A 26,549-nucleotide genomic window follows, 5' to 3' on the forward strand; every position below is an offset into this window, starting at 1 on the left:
AGTTTTTGGACAAAGGCTGTGCTCATCAGTCTTGGAAGAGTCATGCAGAATGCCTCAATATAACAAGTAGGACCAGCGCGGGAGACAGTCACACAGAAATTGTCCTTTGACTAATGCATGGTTATCCTGATCGTCCTGTGAGACATCACGTAATGCCGTGAGGCACATGAAAGCGGGCGGGAAAAATGGCATGGACAAATCAAAGTAGCCATCAGGAACAAAATATTTATGCAACATCTCTCTAACGTAATACTTTTAAAATAAATATTATGAGCTTCACAGAAACCCAAAGGCACTTTTTTTGGCCATCTTGGCAAGAAAGTCCAGCCGATCCATTGCCTGTGTACACTTATCACCGCTGGTGCGTTATGTTACAGCACACAAACACAAAACAATGCGTAGTTTAAACACGGTGAACTATTTTGCTGATCTGTTATCAAGTATTGTTTTAAAGAACAAATGCCTGCTGCATTGCTTTGACAGAATGATTGCTGGTTCTCAATGCATTCATGGAGGGCACCTACACCTCTTCCTTACCTGAGAATGTTCATATATTTGGCAAATGCTGATACGAATATCGACGTATTTTGTTCTTGTGAAGTCTTCTGATATAGTAATCGGGGATGACAACGATCAACAGAGTAGTTTCTTTTTTGTTTGGATTGTTCTTGAGGCAGCTTCAAATTACTGCATGCAAACTGGCAGTTTTATAACACACATTCTATTGAAGGATTGGTTACAAATGATTTTTTAACCATCTATCACAAAAGTTTTTTCCCCAATGAGAAAAACTGTAAAGAAAAGCGTTGCATTGCCACCAGTATTCCCCAAACTCATCAGACTCATTCGTACCCAGACAATATTGTATTACGCACTCTGACTAACCAGAGTTTCGCCCTGAATGTACGGATAAAGTCTGAGAAGATACTGCCCATTGCAAAGGCCTCAAAGTCAATAAGCAGTCAAGTTCCACCAGGCTATGCAACCGATTCCAGCTTACTGTATTCGCCGCCAGGTTGCACAGTTAATTGCGCTGAGTCTTCTGTGTTTTGAGAGTTTCTAAAACTAGCTTGAAACCGAAGTTTGCGTTCAGGGTCTGGGCAAAACAAATACTCATACACGAATGCAGCAAGGACTCCTCCCATGAACGGACCAATCCAGTACACCTGTTGAAAATCATAGGCAGTTTTGAAAATATGTTTTTCTAATAAGGAGTTCAGAACATCACAATCTATGCGTAATTCTTATATTCATACACCAGATCCTTTGCTGTATTGTTTTCTTTGTGCCCTATGGATCACAGACTCAGATTATAACAATGGACAAAGGTATTTCATTTCACAATTATGGACAGGCAGTAAAGGCAACTCTATGCATTGATGCACTTTCGATTAGATTATACCTCAAATCATACATTATTGTTTCTTGAAATTTAAACGTATATGAATTTCGCCTAAACACTGTAGATTCGACTATTCTAATGCTTTTTGAATAACCATGAACGGACAGCGTTTACTTGTGCGTTTTTGTACCTTTTAGTGCTTGCAAGTGAAAGGGGTAAGATTGGAAAACAATCCATAATCTTTCAGCTGCCTGCTGATTAAGTGCTACTGGCCAGTAACAATGCAAGCTATATCCACACTCCATGATAAGATTTTACCCTAGAAATTCTCTAATGAATGAAACATACAACATATGAAGATAAGCTCTGATGAAGGCCATAGTCAGCTTGAGCAAAAAAAACATGTCAGCAACCTTTCATCTAGGAACATTTTCATCTAGGGTAGGGGTTTGCAACCTTTGACTTGTCTAATGTTTTGGACTACAACTCCCATCAACCCTAAAATAATGGAGAGGGATTATTGAGTCATAGTTCAAACAATTTGAAGAGTCACAGGTCTCAGACCCCTGAATTAGGGGTGATATATATCAATGAATGTATTTTTCATACGTGCCTTTTCCTTTTGCTTTTTTCATGTGACAAACAGTATAGCCATTCAAGGTTAATTTAAAAGAAATATTGCAAGAATTAATTACATGAGATAGCCGTGTATGTGAGGGTTCATTTTAAATTTTGAATATGAATGTTGATTTTATTTCAGTAGGCATTTTGAGGTACAAAGAATCAAGTACTATCACTACAGTGACACACTACAGTGAGCAACCTGCTATGTTCATTGGTGTATGCAAAGTTAGTTACCCAATCGAAAGTTGATGCATGTACTGCATTCGAAGGAACTGAAATACATACATACATACATACAGAATCTTGTTTTCTTCAAATTACTTACTCATGCTTTTTATTAGAGTCAATATTTTACATTGATAGTTATGCAAACTAGCGCAAGCAATTTTGATGGCCTGGGTGCCAACAATCTGAAATGAGGTTGAATATCGGTGGTCTCTACTGTAGGACATGTTAAGAAGGATGTGCACTTGCTTCCGTTTAGGTGAAAGGCTGCACTATTCCTTACTGCAGTAGGCACTCACCTTGACTATGTAGCAACCTTTATATAAATCTTCTAAACAATAGGGCTAGGACATTTCAACTGTCCCATGATTACACTTGATTGCAGAGGCCATATCCAACCATCACTAAAAGTGGCTTCCCGGCCAACATCATTTCAATTTGAAAACATTATACTCTTCAGCCAGAGATTAGTGGGTGTACCCATATTAGGTGTCGTGTCTCTTAACACTATCAAACTGATATGTGAGTGTACTGCCCTCATGCAAATAAGATTTGAGCGTAGCAATTCAAGGTTATCAGGCAAGGTTGGCCTGCAGAGATATAATAGTTAGGGGAGAACAGTGATGGGTGATTCTATTTCTACGTTATGTCTGCTTGAACAAATGACTTTTGCCAAGAACAGGTTTCATACCTATGCTTTAAAATAGGTTTTCTGCTACCTTGTTATATCCGCAGTTACATCTTAATGCTGGTTTGTTGGTATCTCATGGATCTCATTGTAGAGTAGGAACTTGCCTTGATCCCGCTGCATAGCTCCTTAAACCTACTCTCTGCAGAAACCTACAAAGCTGTTTAATAACTGTCTTAATAACCCCTTACCCACGACCTACCAACACCACCTCACCGGCCATAAAGCAACAGCACTTTGGAACTTGGAACTTGGTTGCTCTTCACATCAGAGAATTGGAGGGTTGTCTAGATTTGATTCAAACCTTATTCTTTAACCAGTCACCCTCAAGGCCTCACCTGCTAACCAGTTTCATGTACTTTATGAATTATGCCAAATAACATAACCCAAATCATTAACTGCAAGCTCCATGTTGCTCCAAAAATAACTGATGTTTTATTTTAATCAGGTAGAATATGTGCCTGTTTTTTTTATGTTTTCAATAGAATGTTACAATACAAAAAGTGGTATTTACCCAATGGCTGTGCCAGTCATTAAAGACAAGACTCGTTCCAAAGGACCTTGCTGGATTCATGCTGGCACCAGTATATGGTATCTGTAGGTGTACATTAAAAAAACATGTTAATAAATGTTAAATTATTTTCATCAAAGAGAAAACATAGCTGAGAAATACAAGTAAATATTGCAATACTATGCGCCAATTTAAGAGGTTAGTAAATATTTAGCTAATTAAAGAGAGAGAAAGAATACAATGGTCCAACCAAATCATTGAAATGTTCATTAGGGAAACCTTCTGCCTCTCACCTAGAATTATATTGGCTGAATATGTTTAAGATCGCGCTAGTGGGAGTTTGATATGATTTTCATCATTCTCTGCTTGCCTCAGCCTAACTTCCACTCCAGAGGCAGTCACAATGCCTGCCTGGGGCTATGGCAGGTTTTGTGATACAAAATAGTGCTATACTTGATGCAGGGCTTAACAGAGAGTTGGATCCCTGTGCTTTATGGAAGTTAACCCTCTACCGTTGGACACCCAACTGGTTTACTATTAGTCAGTAAAACTGTCATGGGCCTAACATCATAATTCCTAGGAACCAATGCTTATTACCCATGAGTAAATGATTGACATTAAAAGCTATCAAAAGTACCTACATGGTTTGTTTCATTGAAACAACAGGCATTTGGCCATGCAATACATTGCCTCTTTATATTAATAAAATAGGAATGTATAATGAACACATACCTGCATATTTCTGTTCAGCATTTATGTATATTTATTCTCTTGCACAGATAACATAGGAGCATTACAAATGATACAGTCAAATAATAAGCTATTCTGGAGCTGAATCAACTTTAAATCTGGCATTGCAAATATGGGAAATCTTGGAGGAAGCCTTCTGGAAGCAAATTCTACGGCTTCCTAGGGGTTTGCCCATGGCATGCATTAGATATGAACTAGGCCTAGCCTCCCTGTATTCTGTATCCCTGTGGAAAACGCTATCTCTTTTCCGCAAATGTTTGCTGACTCACACTGCCCCTCAATTGACCATCTTGGGTGATAATGCATTGGTGCCAAACTCTGACCATCTAAGTCTGTGGAAGGCAAAATGTGTGAGTATTTTATTGGATCCGGACTCGGCAGTGTTAACCTTAATATTCAATCCTGCCCTGGTAAAGAATAAACTGAATCGACAGGACTGGATATTGACTCAAGCCAAGCGGAACAACCTGGATCTGATGAAAGATTACGCTCTCGAGTGTAGGTCCCTAATGCAGGTACCTAAATATCTAAAAATGTTTCCCTGCCCAGCCATCAGAGGGAACTTTTTGAGAGTGCGTCTAAATCTTTATCCTACCCGAGAGGTCCTAGCTACTAGGAAATAGCGGAATAGGTCTGAAATGGTATGTAGATTCTGTACGATACCAAGTGAAACAGAATCACTAAAACATTTTCTAACCTCCTGTGTAGGCCTAAGGGAACACTGCACTCTGTTCCTGGGGTCCGGTATTGCAATGGGTCTGACATTGTCCTCAGATGAGTGGTGGCAAAGATTTCTGATGGGTGAGCATCCACCGTTGGTTTTTGCGTTGGTTACATTTCTGAATGGAATGTTTGATGAGCCAGGGTGATGAATGCATGCATGCATGTAACAAGCGGGGTTCCAGTTTTACAGAAAGGTTATTCCCCACCAGATGTGTAATATGGCTGTTGGAGTGCAAGGACTTTAGGCGGCAAGCAGAGTGCTAATCTCATTGAAAGGGGATTACCCTATTAGATGTGTGATTTGGATAAAAGAAGTTACATGCTTTGCCTTGCTTTTCTTTGTTTTGTTTTTACCATTTAAATGGAATATATGGAAACATACTTGTTAAAGGTTTGAAATAAACTAATAAAACAAAACATGTTTTTTAAATAGGCTATTCTAAACACACAATTCCAGCATCCTATGCTTCTACTATTCACTTGTAGAACTCTAAAGCCTACAACCACTCATCAATGTGCATAGCCATATAAAATAAGACACAGTAAAACTAAAATTATGTCCTCATGTTAGCACTGCTTGCTTGTGTCAGTGTTCATGTTATCACTCTCTAGCCACTGTACATCTATTAAAAGGGGAAAGCTAAAAACCTATCAGAAATCCAATCGCTACTAAAAGGTCATATCTTGAAAGCATTCTGAAGCCATGGGTGACAAAACACAAACAAAAAGCAGAAATCCACTTGCTGGATTCCTCTTGCCTATCCACCAGGTGTATATATGGGGGAGACTAATCCTGACATTAAAAAAGGACAAGGGGAGCACAGATTTGAAAGTGATTATGCCCAAGCTTTACTCAGTGTTTCCCAAACACCAGTGAACAGTTAGGAAGTTAGACTGGCAAAAACAACATGCCACGCTCATGCCTATTCAAGATTATGTACAATATATAACCAGTGTGAATTTAAGAAGCATTCCTGGCACTTATGTCTGGTAAGTTACTGCTTCAATGTACCTCCTTTCCCAGCTCTACCCCAACCAGTGTGGCGCTGGTCCCTCTGTGTGGAACTTCTTCTCTGTGTCCCCACCCCTTTTAGAGTCATTATATAGATTTGAAATAGGCCTTATCAAAATGTGTTTTTTCACAGCTATCCCTGCATTTTCCATGTATGTATCGGATTTATAAAGCACAAACCTAGCTGGGAAGCAACAGAACACTCGGTCTTGAACATTATTTATGCTTGAAGGCTTAGCCAGTGCAGTTCCTGGAGGATGTGGTTAAATTTTCTTAGTCGTGTGGTGGGGTGTGCTGCAGCATGCTGGGTAGCTTTCAGAGGGGGCAAGGCAGCATCTGGGACTCCAGCAAGTATGGTGGTGCCACCCTCCAGATGGGAGATGACCAGACTTTGATGACTGTTCTGAAACCTGGAGGGTGAGGAAAGGCTCGACTTTGCAGAGGAACGCAAGTTAGTACCATGCTGCTTGGCTCTTCCTTAAGATGCGTATTTTGAATGATAGCTCACAGTCAATGATAAAGATATGATATTTTGCATATTTTCAATTTTGAGTGTCATAGCTTCTTATCAAGTCTCCTCCCACCAGGACAAAATGTCACCCCTATTAATGTTCTGCAGGATGAGTAGCAATTCTGGTCAGGTCTATTAATAATAATGGGTTAATGTTAAAGTATACAGTGAACCCAAAATGTTGCTCGGTTTTGATATTTAATCAAGGGTGTGCTTTTTCTAGTATAAATATTGATAGCTTAACATGGCTCACTTTGCATTTTGATTGTGAAATGTTGAAAATGAACAGTCATGAATCACGTTTTCAGATGCTAAATGAGCACTTTGTTAGTTTAATACTGCTGGTTAATGCAGGACGACATTAACATTTATTGAAGTGTTTGACACAAGTATACTAAAATGAACATATAGAAAATTAAAAATGAATACTCCTTGTGAACTAGATATTTATATTATAAACAAGGTCACATATAGCATAAAGCCTAAGCTTGATTTGATTCAGTGAATGCCATGTTTCAAAGAGGCAGAGCAAGCCAGAGCCTTCCTAAAAAAGAGGTCACAAATATGTTTCCAAACAGTTGTATGTAATGCAGGTGCAAAACAGCAGTAACATAGCAAAGACATAACTTGTAAGCACTGTTCAACACTATTCTTTACATGTTCTTTAGGATGTGAATTGCAAGTTGGGCACAGTGGATTTATTTCCTTGTGCATGCCAGTTGGATACAATATCAGGAAGATAATATAGTGAGGTAAGCATTTGCCTTAGACACTGGGCCAGTAAAGTTTGCACTTTCAAATCCTGGCAGAGATTCATTACAGCATAAAGATGTCCCAAGGAACATAGTAAACCATTTCTCTCCAGCCAAACCCTCAGACTTTATAACTGGACTCTCGAGATTAGGATAGGGTTTGACTAAAAATACTCACTGTGTACCCATTGGCTGCGCCACAGCAAGGAATGTCTGGCTATCATACAATCAGATATAATAAAAGCTATCAGTTTTCTCTGATCTGTCCAAAGACCAGTGTGATTTTAGCCATCTGTTTCTTTCCCATAAGCCTCTTGTTGACGGTTTACTCTCTATCGAGTTCAGACCCCTCCCCCTGGAGGGCTCACAACAATCACGCCAACCCCCACCAGCTGCTCCTGCAAATAAAGTGCTGCTAAATTCTCACAACCTTAGGGTTGACCTAATCGATTTAAGAGAAGAAAATCCCCAAACTTGTCTTTTAACCTCCTTGACCAGCAACACTGCCTTGGCCCAGAGGACAGTGGCCCCCCTTTTAGCAGGAAGCAACATTCAAAAAGGAGACTTGATGGGTTTTACCTAGAGCTTTTCATTTGCAATTTTATCCTGGAATATGTGTGGCTTCGGTAGCAAGCTAGATGATGAGGAGTGGCACGAGTTCATTGAGGATAGCCAAGAAGTCTTCACCATCCCAGAAACAGGGGTATCACACTTTCCACCTTCCTGTAAATAAACCTTCTAGGGCAACCTCCGTATATGAATATATTTCAACTTAGAAGCTACCTGTAAAATAATTGAAAAAAATTCTCACAACCTTTTGTACATTTCGCTTACCTTCAAGGTGGGTCCCAATATGACATTAATGGATGTTTATTTAAGACCTACTTTAAAAACAATGCATTCTCTTGAGCATGCAATTTCATGCTCTATTGCCCTAGGAACTATAAACAAAAATAATGGCCCTGTTATGGTTCTGGGTGACTTGAATTGCCAATTTGATTCTAGCAATTGCTTTGTAGATGACTTCAATTTAGAAGACGAAGCTTGGAGAATACCAGATCTCTTTGCAAACAAACCACCACGTTGGTATCCTCTGGCAACCCCAGTAGCTACAATCATAGTCTCCTAAGGCCTTATAGAATGTAATGATAGCTTCATGGATGACCACCTGGCACATTCAATGAATAGAGTTCTGACTAAACAAAGCTTGATAGATTACATTCTAATCAACTTGGAGTTGTGGAATGCAGTACAGTCATTCAAAGTCATCGAACGACTACAGAATGACCATGACCCTTTAAAAGAATACCTTATACTGAAGAACAATTTGATGGTAAAAACAGAGGCACACTATCATGGTCCTAGTACAGTGATCTCAAACAACATATGGATGAGCAAATGGACAACATTCAGAAATGCACATTATTTAGCAAACCTATATGTGAATCGAATTCCACTACTAGAAGATTATGCGAAGGATGACTGTAATTTGTCCCCTTTAAAATGTTATGACAAACTTGCAAACATAGTTTGTGTAGCTACAGTCAAAACCTCTTCTAAGGTCCAAGGCCCACCCAAAACAAGATTGAGGTGGTATGCTAAGGGGTGTAAAAGAGCTAAGCAATTCATCATGTGGGATGTTAAGACTGTGAAAGAGGGAAAAAAGGGCCATATCTCAGAGAAAAGGAAAAAATACAAAGACCTGGTCATAGGGAAGAAAGCAGAATATTCCCTGGCCTATGGGAATCCCTAAATAAAACTGCTGGGACGAGAACCTTCAGGGATCTTTGGTCTATAGTGAGAAAAGGAATACACACTGACAGTGACACCCCAAGAAATACTATTAGTGGTGCATCCTGGTTTCTAGATTACCAGGATCTATATACATCAGGCATGATAATTGGTAGTACTCTGGTCCCTACCCTACCGACAGAGGTCTCTCTTTCGAACAGTTCTCTGGTCTTTAGCTCTGGGGAGGCACTGAGAGCCCTGTTGTCCCAATGAAATAATCACATTCAGGCCCTGGCAATCTCCCAATTGAGCTTCTCAAGAACGATCCTGCCATATGGGTACTTTTCATGGCCAGTTTCTTTAACCAAATTAATTCTTCACTCAATATACCCAGTAGTTGGAGAGGTGTTACAATCATTCCAATTTGCAAAAAGGGCGATCTGAAATTCCCTCAAACTATCACCTTATATCGCTAATAGACTCACTCGGCAAAGTCTATTCTAAATGTATCTTGTGTAGATTGGAAGACTGAGCTCATTAGCACAATATATCGTTACCAGCACAAGCAGGCTTTAGAAGGGCATATCGACTATAGACCAGTCTTTTAGACTTTTAAAAAAATTTGCCAGAAATGTGTCCTTTTGAGAAGCTAAGTAAAACAAATAGTTACTGCACACCAACTTCTATAGCAAAATATCTCAATATACTAGTGAACAATTCCAAAATTAGATTAGAGTTGCTGGGGAGGAATGCAGACCCAGATACGAGGTGAGAAACAAGAGTCTCTCTCCTTTTGAGAAGCTGCCCAATTGTCCTTGCGTTTGTCGATCTGCAAATGGTATGTGATATGGTTCAATGTCGCCATCTGTGACATATTCTTAGTAATTGCAAGTCCCTCACCCATTCATTAATGCAATTTTCACCCTATACCATAAACATTATGCTATGGTGCACTTGGGCATTAGTGGAGAATGCACAGACCCGATCAATACCACCAAGGGAGTCGGGTATGGTTGCGTCCTGGCCACCATGTTGTTTCTCCTATTTATCAATTATCCGGCCTAAGCCATTACCACTCTGGCAAAGATGCACCTTCATTCCGTGGAGAAAAAAATGGGGGCTCTTGCTTCTTGCATATGATGGGATCCTCATATCTAAAACACCTTCTGGCCTACATCATCAACTTAATATCTTTGCAACTAAGTGCAAAGAGAAATGCCTAATAATATCTCCAAGACTAAAGTTATGACTTGCTATGAGAATTGTCCACCACGATCAGCTGCTTAAAGGTTTTCCATTAATGAAACCAAGTGTTGAGCGTTATGATGACCTGGGAATCCGTCTGCAGAACAGATCGTCCCGGTGACCCAAGCCTGAGAAAAAGTGCTGTATCCCTGGCATGGATTTGTGGTGCTGTTATTAACTGTGCCCAAAAATTGGGTAACACGACCATTTCACATGCATTGGGGATTCTCAAAGTTCAAGTAATCCCAGCGGCTGCATATGTAGCTGACATCTGGGGCTATAACATCTCTAGCCTCCAAGTGAGAGAAAACAAGATTTTAAAACGACTTCTGGGTCTCCCACATAGTGCTCCCTCAACTCTGATAGCCCTTGAGTTAGGCACTAGAGAGATTAAATATAAAATCACGTTAAAGCCTCACCTCTCTTGTACTGGATATGATACGATATGATAGGTTATTTATAACACGCTTAATATCCATTAGAGGTTTCTAAGCACGGACCCGGGGATCTGACCTGTGTTGCTCTGTGTCGTCTTGCTTCCAAGGCGTAAATCTGTGGAATTCAAATGATCTATCGGGAGGATAGCTCACAGGCAACGCGCTCGCCTAGGAAGCAAGATGACACAAAGCAACACAGGTTCGATCCCCAGGTCAGCGTGTAGAAACCTCTGGGTATTAAGCGTGTTATAAATAACCAATTAAAAATTCAAAATAAATAAAAACTGGAAGCTTACTGAGGAGGTCTCTGCAATGTACTTGAATTCCTGGGAGGCAAGGTGCAAGTTTGTAAAGCAGATGCTAGCTGCAATAGGCCTCCTTACGGGATGATCCTACTATACACGGCAACAAGTCAAAAATTATTTTAATCGGTCATTTTAACGACTGGATTATAAAAGAGCAGCTACACAGATGTACTCTTCATAGATTATTGCAAGAAATACTTGTCTCGTAAGCTTTCACTGGGCATGATATAATAAGTCATATATAACGCGCCTGTGCACAAGTGTTCCTAGGTGCGCAAGACAAGGAGGGGGAACAGAAGGAGCACAAACAACGATCTTGCTAGGCCTTGTGTCAATCAGATCATGCAAGTGCGGGGTGGAAGGAGAGGAGAAGTGCCAAGGGGGGAGTGCAGGGTAACTCAATAAGTGCTCCCGGAGGGTGGCTCATAAGTGCAGAGAGACAAGGGACTGTAGGGTTGCAGATACAGACCCTTAAGTGCTGGGTGTAGCCCGGAGGCAGTGTGAGGGCAACTCGACTTGCAGGAGCCTGGGCCCGAGTTTCAGTGGGTAGCCAGGTGACCAGTGTGCAGAGCATGAATAAAGATATCAGCTATCCATGAGATAAATATCGTAAGTCACTTTTTGCAAAGTTCTGCTTAGGTATTCTACCATTGTTAAAATTCTCTAGAAATTGGGGCTTTCCCCAAAATGCTCCTATTGCAAATCCTGGGATCAGGACTAATGCCATTGTCTTCCTACCCATCCTTTGTATGCATTGCCCAGAGGCAAATGGCTGAAACCGATAGTGAATTAATTTGGAATTAGGCATGGAAGGGGTGTTTGCTCTTTATTTCAGGTGAATGCCTCTGTCTGTGTTTTTCACGCTGTTACTAGGTTTTTAATACAAGCATTGGCCATCAGGGAGGAGTTCTTGATAAACTGAACGAAATAAAGAGAAGGGACGCCAATCGAAATGATTGCACTTTATGCATGCTATAGCATTTATAGCATACCATTTTCATAATGAAACTGACATGAATTGTGCTCCATTTTTATTAGAACTATCTTTCTATGCACAGTGCACTTTCATGGCAACAGCCGAAATAAAGTAACTGACTGATTGATGCCTGACAATTCAGCCCTCCATCCTTCTGAGGTTGAAACCCTGAATCACATTAAAACGGATAATAACACATATAATGGGTAATATAAAACGGATAATGACAGCTCCTTGAAGCGGGATGAGCCCAGAATGAAACACTAAATAAACAGTCATGGAGAAATGCCTGTGGTTTTTATGAGTTATTTTAACCCATAAAAGCGCAGTATTTACAAAGTTCTTAATAGGTAAATACCTCACTACTCATTATGAGTATGGTGTGTAAAGGTAGGTGGCATAACCAATACTGCCAATTTTTTTGGCTACCGTCGTACACATAAAGAGCCCCAAAATGTCTTGAGGCAATGAGAAAGTATAATTAGCTGAAAGCACTGATATGAGGACTGAAAATAGAAAGGAAATGCTTAATGCACGTGAGTAGGATTTACCAATGGTATGGCACGCTGTGAGTATGAAGCGAAAGCCAAAATGAATCTGAAAGTGTCCCTCTTTAAGAGGGAGTACAAGAAGCTGCCTCTGTTAGAAGGTTCTGGAAGCCTGTTTGCTAAATTCTTTGACACTCTTTTAGTGTTGATGTTGCCTGCAGCAGGTTGATGTCCATGCGGGGACAAACAATTTGCAAGTCTTTCTTGACCCCCCCAATACCCAACAATGCAGGTTAGACATAACTGCTAGGTCACGCAGCCCCAACACAGGAACACAAGCAGCGCAAAAGTAATGTTGCTCTTTCTCTGCACTATTGGTGTGATGTTGACACATTAAGCTTGGGATCCAGTTTTGGGGATACCCCACTCCCTTTGGGAGAGTCATTGTGGAAAACAACGAGTAATAGATGATAAATGACTTAGCCACTACATCATAGCCACGGGAAATTCCTTGGGGTAGCATTCCGCGCCACCATTTTGTATCTTGTTAGTGCCATTACAGAAAGAGGCCTACTATATGAAAATCAGTTGCGATTTCTCCCAGAAGAAAATATCACAGCTTGAACCACTGTGCCACTCTGCACAGGAACACAAGCACCCCCATATGGGTTTTAGCTTATACCTTTTAGACTTAGTGAAACTCGGTGAGAAAGCCCAAAAGATCAGGATGAAACATTTCGTAAACATTGACACTTCCACTGGGTAGCATTTCATTCCACCGTTTTCAGTATGTCTGTGCCATTACAGCGCTGGCGTTTTGTTCTCCAACATAATTACTTCTTGTAAGTGTTAAAATATCCTTAAATGCAACTTTGTAATTAACGTATGTTATCATCGCAACCCAGCTCAGGCTTTGTCATTTGATATTGTGATTTGATATTAAACCTTTGCAAAGAGCTAATGCAAGCTAGCCTAAGAGAAACACAGGTATGTTTCTATCAGCGTTTTTGCTCGCTCAATGAATTAATAATACGTTCCCTTGTTGCCAAAAGGCAACCACTTCATAGTATTATCACAACTTCCCAGCCCTGTCCTCTGCCCTTGATCACCTCTGAGGTCCAAACCATGACCTGCGATGCTGGTGCAAACCCAGACCTCCCACATAATCCTAGCCTACAGAAATGTCCTCCCTTCTCTCTGCCAAATCCTCTTGACTACTTCTCCCCTTCCTCCTTTGCTGAATTGGCACCCACCCTTCACAGTGCCAACCCATCTACTGCTCTGATTGACCTGTTTGCTCCTCAAATATTCAAAGACCTGTCTCAATAACCTCATCTCTCTGAGCTCTTCAACCTCTCTCTAGCTCTTCTGGACTCTCCCCTGCCTCCTTCAAATCTGCACCTGCCCTCCCCATTATTCAAAGTTTGTTGAGCGTGTGGTCTTCAACTAGACCACTAAGTACCTTGAGGCTAATGGCGTTGGAGATGAACTTCTGAAGTAAGTACTGCACCAAAACTGCACTCATCCATGTCTCCAACTTCCTCTCTGATGCCGAACTCTCCAAATTCTCTTCTACTGCTCATCCTTTTCGACCTGTCCACTACTATGAACACTGTCGAGCATGACTCTCTTCTCCTCACTCTCCAGGAAATTGGGCTACACAGATCTACTCTAGCATGGATTGCCTCCTACTTGGGAGGCTACTTCTATTAAATCTCCAAGGAACTTTCAAACCTCTGACACCACCCCTCTCCCTGCTGGCATCCAAAAGGATTTATTCTTGGACCTCTGGTCTTCACCCTCTCTACCTCTACCCTAGGTAGATGTAACTAGTTTTCAGCTTTCACAACCACTCATTGTTGACAACACTCAAATTGTTTTCTTCTTACTCTCCACCCAGCCATCTCGAAATGGATTACCAACTGTCTCATTGTAAGCCACCACCTTATGCTGAACTATTTGAAAATGGAAGTTATCTTTCTCCCAGCTTCTAACGGAATTCCTACTTTTCCCACCTGAACATCTTGCTCCCTCACCCAAGGCTTGCAGCCTTGAGGTCCCTTTTCATAGCAACCTCCAACTGCAACACCACTACCAGTACCTCGGCCACTCCTATTAATGTTCTCAACATTGGAAAAATCCATCAATTTCGTACACACCGCTCTACGAAAACTCTACCTTGTGCTCACCAAACTCAACTACTGATCATGCTTATTTCTTGGCCTTCCTCGCTTCTCGTTCCATCCTCAACTGTACTACCTGCATTTCCTGCAACTCATCCAGATCCTTCCCCACTTCTACCTACCAACACCATAATGGATGGAATCCCATGCACAATGGCACCCTTTTCAAATTCCACGTTCTAGTCTACAAAGCTATCAACTGGCTTACTCCTCAGTACCTGGCTGATGGTAGCCCTGTTTTCTCAATATCTCATCCCCTTCACTCCTCCACTGCACTGAACCTCTCTATCCTGTACCCCCCTCCCCCCAGCCCCCAGGTGTCTCCTCTCACTTCCCCTCTTGCTCTCCTATCGCCCTGCTCCATTGGAACCTGTTGACCATCACAATCAAAGCCAACCTAACCGTGGACCTCTTCATAGCTCGGATTAAACTACACCTACACCCAAAGATGGAGCTCCCATCACTCCCTCCCCCATCTTCCCTACCAGACCCTACCACTTAATCCAGTGCTCGGTAATAACGTACTTTTGCATATTTGTACAGTACTTGTTTTCAGCTTGCAGAACTTGATCCCTCCCTTCAAGATTAATGTTACCTTTCTAAGTCACCTGTTATTTTTGTTTTATCCATGGTCAGTGGAGTAACTTTGCTGAAAATGTTCGGGGTAACATGATATCTAAAGGAAAGACACCCCTGCCAAATGAGGGGGACAAAATGGTGTGCAGGGGCGTCATCTGGGGTTGCTAGGGGTCGCAGCTTCGACAAGTGCTGTCTCAACTGTGACTCCAGCTGTCTTCCTTAGTACTGCCCAAAAAAAAGAAACATATTCTTTGTTTTAAACTGGCTGCGGGTGGCCCTCGGCCCTTCTGCCCTTTTCCCACCCCCTCACTGCTGATGCTCCCTTGGAGGTATGGCATAATGACAGCGTTTGGTTTGCAGTTTTAGGTTGGGTGCCATGTCACTGGCCTGCCCTCCTGGGTGCTGAAGATTACGCTTGCGCCACTACCTATAAATTTGATTTATTTCCCAGGGTCCACCCCCACCCACGCTTCGACTTTCTGGAGCCTTAGCCAACACGGCACACTCGGGCAGGCAGGCGCAGGGCACATTTGCTATAATGTAGCAATCTAGTCATGTGGCCTGCCTCCCAGCCCAGAAGATACAAATGCGACCTGCCTGGGAGAGACCACCAGTGTTCCAGTTCTTCCTGTCCTGAGGACCTGAGTAACAGTCTGACTCCTACAGTCTACAGTCAGAACCCTCACCTGCCGCCCTGTCTGCTGCCCCCTGCCTGTATTGTGTGCATGTAGCATGCTGTGGGACCCTGGCCTGTTTGACTCACTGGCCCCAAGAAGTTAACTCGTGAGGACAGCACAGTCAGAAAGAGCAGGTGAGGTGGTGGTGGGTGTTAGGTGTGCTTGAGCTATGTGTGAGAAGAGAAAGGCTAGAGTGTGTTTGTGGTGAGGTGAGTCAGACAAGAGGGAACATGGAGGACTGCTATTGTAAGTCACATGTATGGTCAGGCATGGCGAGCAGCTCTGCCGTAGTGCCGCTACTTCATTGACTATTCTGTTGGCACTAAAGGGCACCAGTGAGTGCAGATGCAATATCCTCCTCCTACGAGAAAAATAACGGTTTCATGTTTAGTTTAGATAGACGCGGTGCAGTGTGACTTAGTTCAGCCAGGAAACAAGGGTGGGGAGATGGCTGATATCAGTCAACCACAAGCCCAAGACAAGACAACCTGGAATAAGTGGTAACATTTGCATTTTGCAACCTCCCACATGGCGATATTGTGGTTGTACTTCTACTCCATCTGTAAGGGTGCCCCGAAAAAATCTTATCCACAGGCTCCACTCCAGTTGCTTCAGAAGATAATTGCTAAGATTGTTACCATGCTACCCAAATCTTGTGCCACCTTCACTGGCTCCCACTATCAGCTTGAATTAAATTTAAGGTTGCCACTGGTATCTTCAAATATGTAAAAGGTATGACCCCCGGACCCCAATTGCATAATGCGGCATCATCCATTTACATACTACATCTGCGTCCATCAATGATGATGATTAATATTCCACCAGTGTTTAATCTGTAGTCAGCACTCTGATGCCAAGGTCAAGTACTGATATTGCTGGAGGTTGTTTATTTCTCTCATAGTGAGGACAAAGACCCCTTCCAGCCCACACCTCACAGAATCACCTCCAAAACTGTATATTTATCTTTTATTTTGTTCAGCACTAAGGTGCTCAGCTCAAGTCATTATAACCCCCATGCACATTTCAGTTGAGTAGCTAAACTGGCAGTGGAAAAATCAAACCTTAGTTTTAATCCTCGCTGACTCACTTGAACCAGGGTTGTGATTTTGGACAAATCCTTTTTGGATCGTGATTTCCTGAAAACTCTTCCATGGTTGCCTCAACATTTATTTTTGTTTCTGAAGTGTGTAGCCAAAAGGGCTGGCGCAACTAAAAGTGCACCATGACTACTAGCAGGGAATGTTTTCCACACATTTCTTTATGAAAGCAACTCCTCTTTCAATAGCTTCCATATGGCATAGTAAGGCCAGCCTTGTTTGCTGCATCTGGCACTAATTTTAGCCTTAGTTGTAAAAAAGAGTGTCTGGTATTTGTTGCTTCAGGCTCACAGGCATTGTGCAACATGTGCTCCTCAGTGCACTATGCATTAGAGCATGCCGTCCCCTTCTTGCTAATGGCACCTCACAGAATGGTTGACATACCTGCTACATTCGATCTTAGTCCAGTAATGTGATTTTACGTGCATTCTTTGAGTGACATTCTTGGATTTATTCATTCTAAACAATGGCCTACAATTCCCAGAATTCATTGCAAAGAAAAAATAGGGCTGTGCTACTATCTTCCGAATGAAATGGAGCATATTTTCATGGATGGACTGAGGTACACAATACCACTGAGCAGAAGCAAGCACTGGCACAAACAGTGAGACATGCCCCTTGCAATGTCTGTATTCTATGCCTTCTGACCGTGTCGGAGTTCCTCCTTGCCCCTTTCCGAAATTAAAGTAGCAGTCACCTCCACCATTTTGTATGGCAAAAAAGTTTTCTAGCACATATTAGTGTTTAATTGGGGAAGTCGTTTAACTTATCCCAAGAAATGAAATGAAAAATAAATGAATGATGTTTTATTTATATCACGCTCATACACAAGTTTTTCAGAGCGCGATTGAGACTTGCTTGGAGAATAGGAAGATTCCTTCCAGACTATTTTTGCTGCAGAATTATGTTATATTGAGGCAGTGCGGGAGACAACCTCTTTTTGTTGGAGACTCCTGCGAGTTGCGGGAGACTTGGTTGGCAGGTCTTCTGTCAGCAGGTGGTAAAGCCTGGCGACACCGAGCGTCCTAATCTGGAATCAACTTCTGTATTCTCTATGGCAGAAACTGAGTTTACAGCTTGTAAGAAACTTTTTTAATTCGTTTTGCTCTGAGCATGTATTGATCTCAGTGTTTCTTACTATATTGGTTGTTCATACAGTTTTCCATTCCAGCAGCAACCTTTTTTCACCGGCCGGTCGACAGTGCTTTATTGCCTTACAGTTGTTGGCGTTATACACACTGATATTACTGCTACATATGGTGATCCATTCTTGTATGAAATGTATATCATATTACAGTGATATCGTAACCATATTTTTCTTAGTGTACTGGAATGCTATGTGATGCCACTTCTGTTTTGTCAAGGGGTGAAAGGTTGTATGCCATCAATTCCTGTGATGCCACTTTGGGGGTGTCAAGTGACATAATTTCCTGTGATGTCATCAGGGGTCAAGGGTCGTGTGCTGTCACTTCCGCTACCCCTGGCATTTTGGTGAAATGACGTCCCTGATGGTGTGCCACGAATATTTGGGGGGGGGACAAACACCCTTGTCCCCCCTTAAAATTACACCCATGTCCATGGTCTATGTCCCACTTTTTTCACATCATCATACACAAGCTCACCACTTGTTCTCATCTTTGTACTATTGTATAGGCACCCTTTATGGGAATGCCTGTGTTATCTGCAAATGTGGTATTGTAAGTAATTTCTGATCAAAATTGATATCCCTATTCTTCAAATAAATATAAACACTAAATTATGATAAACAAGGAAGGTTTCATGGCATGTATCTGAAGATGGGACTTGTATGAATAAACAATTATGGTGTAAAAACTATTCTGGATTAATATTGATAAAAAACAGTAAAGGTTTATTTTATTTTCAAAATATCTGACAAGTTGTTTTGGCTGCATGTTCTTTTGTGTTTTGTCTTCAGAGGTAGTGATATATATAGAAACTGTATCGACAAAATAAAATAGAATTTATGCTCAGATATTTCAACTTCAAAAGGAAGCAATGAATGATGTGTCTGCAGTTAAATTACCACACATCTTCAATAAGATCACTTCCATTGTAAATCATTCAAAAGGAAATTTAATTTTGAAGCCTGGCGTCATTTTAAAATCTCAATTAGTTTATTGTACACTGCAGAATGCAGCTATTTCGAGCAATGACACAATGTACAACACAAACTTCGTTCAACAATGTTTTATTGTGGTTCATAATAGAAGGTCTTCGGTTAGATGAATGCCTTACACACTAGGAAGGTTGTAGAAATAGTAGGGAACCCCTTAAGAAGCCAGTGTCAAAAATAGCAGAATTTAAAGTCGAGTTCTCTAAGTGCTCCCTGGACCTCATGGTGATGAAATCCTCTAACATAAAAAGTATAAAACCCAGTCTTATAAATCTCTTTCCAACCAGAGATTCCCTATTTTAATAAACAAGGTTCAAGGGTGCTGTTCAACAGAAAGTCCAAACCTAATGTGTATAGGTCTATTAGCTTCCAGGTTAATCCTAAACTAAAACAAAAGAGTTCTCCAAGTTTGGCCAACCATTGCGTTCATCAACTATCCTTTTAGAGTCCACACCCAGTCTAAAAACAATCATCCATCAGATGCATTCCCGGGCAGTCCCCCCGCCCCCCCTGAGGTTACTCACAGTCCCTGTGCACCAGACAGTGTTCACCTGCCTGCTGCAAAGGGACTTCAGGTTAGTGGGGGCTCATTTTCATGAAGACCTGCAAGCTCGGCGTCAAAGTAATGCCTGCTCCTGACAACTCCTGTCACTGTGCATATGTTGGCTGCAATATCGTGGTAAGATAATTTTGTTCAGGATCTCTTCAAATTGGTGATATCGTATGTGATGTCAATAAATTATGCCATTTATGCTCATATCCATTCTATGTGGATATGAGCAGTGCCTAGTGGGACAAGATTGATGGTAGCTTTCCATAACTGGTGAATTTTTAGATTTTGTACTTCAACCATAATGTCCCTTTAACAAAAGAAAATGTCCACTGTATTCTGCACTTCACTGTACCATATAATTCTTCTCCTTTAGGCTGACACATTCACTTTAGAACTGAGGTGTTGAAGTGTACCCCTCTCTTGTTACCACATTAGCGCCTAATAAACCTTCATGTTCTAAGGGATATGTGTTCTTTATATATATATATATATATTTCCACAAAAAGGAAGGGGTTACATATAGCACATAGCATCCTGTTTTCTTTGTGCCACGCCTACCAGTAAAAATGCCCACTGCCCTTGCTTAGGGTTTGTGACATTCTGTGGTATTTTCAGTTCCTAAGTGCCCTCCTGGACCAAAAATTGCAACCCTTCACAACCTATTTGACTTTCCTATTTGGCCCTTTAAAGGCTCTTGCCCTTCCTTCTAGGCCACTGGCCCCTCTCAGGGTCTGATATATAGCCTCCAGTAGGCTTGCAGCACTTTGTTCTCCCTGGATCCGGGTCTCTTCCGGCGTCTGAGATCTAGTCCTCAGCAGGCTTGTAGCTCTCCTGTTGGCTTCTTTGCTTCTCCTGCCTCTAAGGATGTCTTGTGCACTTTTTCCCTTTTTCAAGCAAACTGTGAGAATATATAGTCCTCTTCATTAACCTAGTCAACAGATAAAGCCCCTGTTTTGTTTTCCCCTAACCTTGTTCTATTCTGGCTTAGTGATTTTTATAATTTGGTTTCTGTGCCTGTTTTACCAATGCTCTGCTCTCCCACCTGTGGAATTAATAGCTGGCAGTAATCATTCTCCATCCTGTGATAAAAGGTCTCAAGTAATGTTTCCTCCATGGCAACTAAAGGTTTAAAAACCTGGAATGCCATTTTCAGTTAGGCAGAGGTGTTGTGGCAGCCTAGTGGCTCTGCAGTGCTCCCTTTCGCTTCACCGCACTTCCATTCCTGCTCAGTAAATGTGAGGTAGCTGTTTGTGTGAGATGATGTAACGCTAGGGACGTGGTGCACAGGAACAGCACACTGTGCCTGTGTGAGGGTTTGCAACCTGTTTCCCTAACGTGTGTCCCAGCAGGGCAGCATGTGTTTGAGTGAATGGTACATCTGATGGGTCTCACCAGCTGGTTCCCCTGTGACAGCGATAAGGGAATGAGATGAGCAGTTTGGAGGCCACATTGGAATGAAAGATTAATCCTCTACATTACTGGTCTGACCTGACTCATATGAGAGCTATGTGGGCAACGGCAGCCCTTCCTGCCCTGCAGCCCCTGATTGTGAGATCGAGGGTCCATGCCATATATTCTAGACTTTACGATTTTAGCTTATGAGAAGCGTGCAAGGACAACAGGAGCCTCCAGCAACTTCAACCTTCCTTATTTCTTTCACTGTGGTGAACTGCCACTTCCCGGGCTCCTTACTGTGCACGCGCGAACATTGCACATGTCGATTGGCCCATGTGACGGAGCTCTGAGGCCCCGTTAACTGTGTCCTTGCCAGGACACTACAGAAGTACCGTGCAGAGTACCAGTCTGCACCGGAGGAGAAGGACGTGTTTCTCTGAGCTGCTGCTTCTGCTTTTTTTTTTTACCTGTTTCTTTAAGAAAAACAGGCTCTACTGGCTATAAAAACTTCTGCACCAGTCCGCACTGGTCGCTAGTCACAATCCACGAGCTTCAACATTGTCAACTTGCCGCCCACCGTCCCATCCAGGGAGCAACCGTTCCATCCAGGGAGCAACCTGATTATGAGGTGAGAGAGGCGGCGTTAGCGCTATAACTCGCGTTAATCATATAGGACGCTCTCGACTCACGCAAACTACACAGCCATTTGAAAAGAAATCCCCTGGTCACACTCAACTCTCCCTCTGCACTGAGCCTTTGCCCCACACTTAGGACAGTGAGTCCGCCCGATGTCTTTTTGAACTGTCAACTCCTCAACTCATCCGAAGACTCCCGGGCTCTCTCCTCCCTGGCCCTGGGCAGCCAGGCGGCGTGACTCGGAGGATGGGGGACGCATACCGTCACAACCAGCCCAGTTGGCGCCTCCTGCCAAAGCCCCCCGCCCCGGTACCGCATCGGCGAGTGACCACACCGTCGAGCGGATCGGAGGATCCCTCGGGGCAGGTCTGAGGGCGGGGTCCGTGGCAGAAGACGCCAACTTGATATCCCCAGCGGAACTGCTCGGCACAGCTGGGGGCCACATCGGCGTGACACTCCACCTGCAGTCCGCCTCCACCAACCGACTCTTACTTCAAGCGAATGCACAGGCAAAGTCAGAAGTGGATTCCACACTGGCGACCAAGACCTGCAACCAGGACCAGGAAAACTGCTCCAAACACGCCTTCGCAACTGAACTACAGGAAGGCCAAACGAGATCAATGTCACAACAAACCACATTGGCTTTGGTGCATAATGACTTGCAGGAGGGAGTGGCTGCTCAAGTGGCCAAAGTAGCTCTCCTAGCTCTGCCCACTCCCCTTCCAATTCCATCAAAGACATCTGTTAAGCCAAACTTGCCTCCGTCTGCTGCACCGGTGTCCCGGGCCCTGGATCCGGTACAAGAGGAGACCGAGGACCTGGACCTAGATCGAGATGCCCACATTCACAACGTCAGTTCCACATCAAACTTGGACCATGACGGCGATCATCAGCCTAAGGCATCTACCCTGAACATCAAAGTGAATTCAGGGAATTGTAAGAAAAGAACCCAATATTCCAAAAGAGGGAAGTCCAAATCCAAACTCCACCCAGCCCATTGTTCTGCGGATAAAACCACTGTTCAAAGAAAAAAAGAGCCGAAAATAAAAGAAATCAAATTAGGCAAAGGTTCAGCCTCACTATCGCCTCTCAAAAAACGGTCTATTGGGAAACGCCTGCTTCCCAACCCGCTCCTCTCCAACGCTCTCATGAACTTCTTTAAATTACAAGGAAAGCGCAAACTATCTAACGATTCTGAACTTTCAGACGCTGAAATTCTAGAGGCATTGGATGAGACTCCACCCTCGGCCAAATGCAGGAAAACATTACTGTCTCAATCACCAAACAAGAATGCGCTGTCCCCAGAACTCCCTCACCGGCAGCCTGCTGAGGAAATCACCACATCTTCACTTCCTGGGAATCAATCTGTCCCCAATATGTCCCCAGAACTCCCTTACCGGCAGCCTGTCGAGGAAACCAGCACATCCCCACTTCCTGGAAATCAATCTGACCCAACGGACAAGACAGGTGACTTGCCAGGCCAACAATCACAAGAAATATGTATCGACATATCTTCCACTGCTCAACCTGAACTTCCAATAATGGCTACTGCGGAGCAATTACAGCCTAAAGGGAGCGGGACCAACTCACAAGTCAACGAGACTCGTAGTCAACATCAAACAGCCCAAGTTTTGACATCATCAAACCCAGAGGCCCTGGCAACTAGAACAACAAGTGATTCTTCGCTAACAGAAGCGCGAACGCACCAGCAGGGAATGCTGGATATTCTGGACTTACTACAGCCCAAAGCATACCCGGCCCACAAAAGTTTGAGCCCTCAACCTTGGACTAAAGCCCACATGGCCACATCTAACGCCCGGCCTACCCTTCAACTCTATCCAACTGCTCCAGTACTACAATCAGTCACAAGCCGCGAACCATGGAACTCTTCGCCAAGGACCTTCAATCTCCCAGAGGCAGGGTGCTCCCTACCTGAACGGCGGCATTCAATTTCAAGCTTCCTACAATCAGACAGTAGAGACTCTCCAACAAAAAAGGGAAGTCAAACTGTGTTTAAAAAATCGTCACTAAAGGACTCGCCGAACCATAAGAGAGACATGACTACGATAATGTCAGCCATTACAATTGCTATGGCCCCATTTTGCAAACTCTACGAGGCCATAGGCGACGCATCGAGAGATAACACAGCAACTTTGGCAATTATTCAATCGAAGCTGTCATATCTGGAAGGTTTCATCACAGCCATCGACTTGAAATACGATATTGCAGAAACACATAAATTCAGATCCAATCTCGAGCCAGCTTATGGTACGGCTGCCACAAGCCCAGACCCCGTGCCACCGGGGCGGCAAGAATCCAAATCAACACAGACGGCGAGTGCAAAAGGGAACGAGGAGCTTGCTCCCATTTTTCAGAACAAAATGAATCTTGTACCAACCTTAAATAGACCATGCACGAAGAGCACTACCACGATCGCCAATAACGCTGGCCATTCGCAAAAGCCGGAGCCAGAGAAAAAAGCTCTTAAACTAGCCGAAAAAAAGCGACCAAATCCCTCAAATAGACATTACTTCAACGCAGACGACACTCCGTCCACACTGAAAACTACCTCAAGGAAGGACACTGCCACTTCAGCCCCAGCGTCCATGTCTGCTGCCCACCCGATAGATCTAACCCTTTCCCCCAAAAGCACAAACGATCCTAGCCTCGATACCAACGCTCCTCAGCATTTTGACCGAGTCAGCCACAAGGATCTGAGGCACAGGCAGGATAGCGCAAACACAGAACCACGGCTGAACATAACTCCTCCGGAGAAGCCAGCACCTCAACATCCCGCAAAAACTCGAAAAGGAGAAGGGCTTTCACATCAGCAACCCACACTGGACGATGATTCTTCGTCGCCAACAAGATCTTCACTAGCAGTCAAACGACAAACGACTTCTCCAATTGAATCTGCCCATGGAAACCGGCCGGTACAACATCTGCCACTCTCCCGAGCTCCAGGAAAAATAAAAGCTCCTGGCAGAATTGGGGAAAACACTCGAATATTCAAAATTGAACAGATCTCAAATAGAGATAAATATATGGTGCTCAATCGAAGAACGGTGCTACAAATCACAGCATCCACCTCTGAGCTAAAGACCTTGAGAACAGATGACTTTGAACTAATCGAACCTTATCATAAAGATAATAAGGCGAAAGCATATCTGCACATTAAACCAGACGCAATCCAACATCTAACTCGGTGAGCTGAATCCCAACTAAAATCAGCCGGTTTCCTCCTATCGGAGATAAAAAGCTCAGCTTCATCAACAAATGAAGGCACTGAGGGCGATCACTCATGCACTATAACAAAAGACAAACAAACCTCACCAGATCACCAATACACTCGCAGAGCGGAGCTAAAAGCCCATTTCAGGGTGAGTACTGACAGGGGAAGGGCACGACGTGAGGAAGTACGAAGAATACCAAGCCAAATCGAGTCGCAGTCCCACAAGAGGAGACCAGACACGAACGACCGTCGCAAATACTCGGCTGACGGACCAGAGGTTTTCTCACTGCGAGGTCCTCCTAATAGAACCAGGTATAGCCCGTCGGTCCACTCTACCTCAAGACACCACGGGCAGCAAAGAAGCGAAAGGAAACGAGACAACTCCCAGCCACGAAGAAGACTTAACAGCTTCACAAACAGCATGAATCAACTGCCAGCTACCGGAACTCTGGGTGCTCCGGCTAATCTCAACAAAGACCCGTCTTCAACTGGCCCATGGCACTGGCTAAAAGGAGCCCTTTCCACGAGCAGGAGTAAATAGCAATCATCTAACGAAGCCAGACCTCCATCTCTCAAAAAGTCGTTGTCACTAGCCTCATGGAACACCAGAGGGCACGCCCACTTAACGGATCCCAACAGTGAGGACTTGGGCCGCTTTGATATTCTATGTCTGCAAGAGACATGGCTCCTAGAGAAACCATCCATGGATGGATTTGAGATTGAGACTGCCCCGGCGGTTAGGGGCCTTCAAGGGCGCCCCTCGGCAGGCCTACTCATCGGCGTGAAAACAGGCCACAATTTAAGGATTGTCAGTACCATTGTGAGATCCTACGGGCTACTGGCATCTGTCATCGAATGGGCACACCTTATGGAACCATCAAACCAATGGTCGGTGACCAACTTGGCAATCGTAACTGTATACTGGAACCCGCAAAGGACGTCGTCTACAGCCTTCTGCCAATCCATGGTTGAAACTATCGACACAATTGTTATTGAGTGGAAAATTGACCATTTCATAATTTGTGGAGACTTGAACGCCAATTGTCCCCACCCAAAAGGAGCTTTGCCGAAACCAGCAGCTGCTCTATCAACGGAAATGAGAGGAGAGGCCTGGATGAAACTGATGTCGGCCAGGAACATACATAACACGGCATGGATCAAAGACTGGCACCTGCAAATTCCAACCTGGGAAAGAGGTTCTTCAACAGCTACGTTGGACTATATCTTTATTTCCGAACTTATGTCCACAGAGATCGAAAGCTTCGAGGTGATCAAAACGTTCCCTAGTGACCATAACATGCTCACCCTTACCTGGTCCTCCATTTCTCAAGAAAACCCCTCCTATACATTGTCAGTGGAAGCAAATCCCCAGCATACGCGCCTTCGCCTGACGGCTGCCAGCGTCAGAGCGATGACTTGACAATATATCATCAGTGAGGGCGATACAACACCTGACGACCTACTCCGGAGACCCAACTACATCCCCCTTCTAACTAAATACAAGTCTAGCCAGAAGAAGGGTCAGAAGCCTAACGGTACCTTCAACCACTCCTATGACAAAGTCATAGCAGAAAAGAAGAAGGATCTGAGAAAAATGAAGCGTACTGCCAAAGTCGAAAACACCATTCTGGGCTGGGAAATGTGGGCAAAAGAAAAGAAAAGCTACAAATCATGGATAAGACTACGGAGGGCCACATTATACCAAATCGACGCAGAAACCATGATGAGAACGCTGGCGTCGAA

At 43.4% G+C, this 26,549-nt stretch overlaps 1 protein-coding gene across 1 annotated transcript in view; it reads right to left on the bottom strand.

Moving 5' to 3' along the window:
• Positions 1-205: 205 nt before the first annotated feature.
• The window catches only part of LOC138497668 (aquaporin-4-like), a 46,438-nt gene continuing 20,094 nt past the window's right edge, over positions 206-26,549 (bottom strand). Inside the window, exons 3-4 of the mRNA XM_069621275.1 lie at positions 3,394-3,474; positions 206-1,166 (exon numbers count right to left, since the gene is read on the bottom strand). Coding sequence (XP_069477376.1) covers positions 978-1,166; positions 3,394-3,474 — 270 coding nt within the window. The 3' untranslated portion in view covers positions 206-977. The remainder of the gene's footprint in view (positions 1,167-3,393; positions 3,475-26,549) is intronic.

This window comes from Ambystoma mexicanum, chromosome 5q, assembly GCF_040938575.1.
Source record: "Ambystoma mexicanum isolate Mex_15411 chromosome 5q, UKY_AmexF1_1, whole genome shotgun sequence".
Lineage (NCBI taxonomy): Eukaryota > Metazoa > Chordata > Amphibia > Caudata > Ambystomatidae > Ambystoma > Ambystoma mexicanum.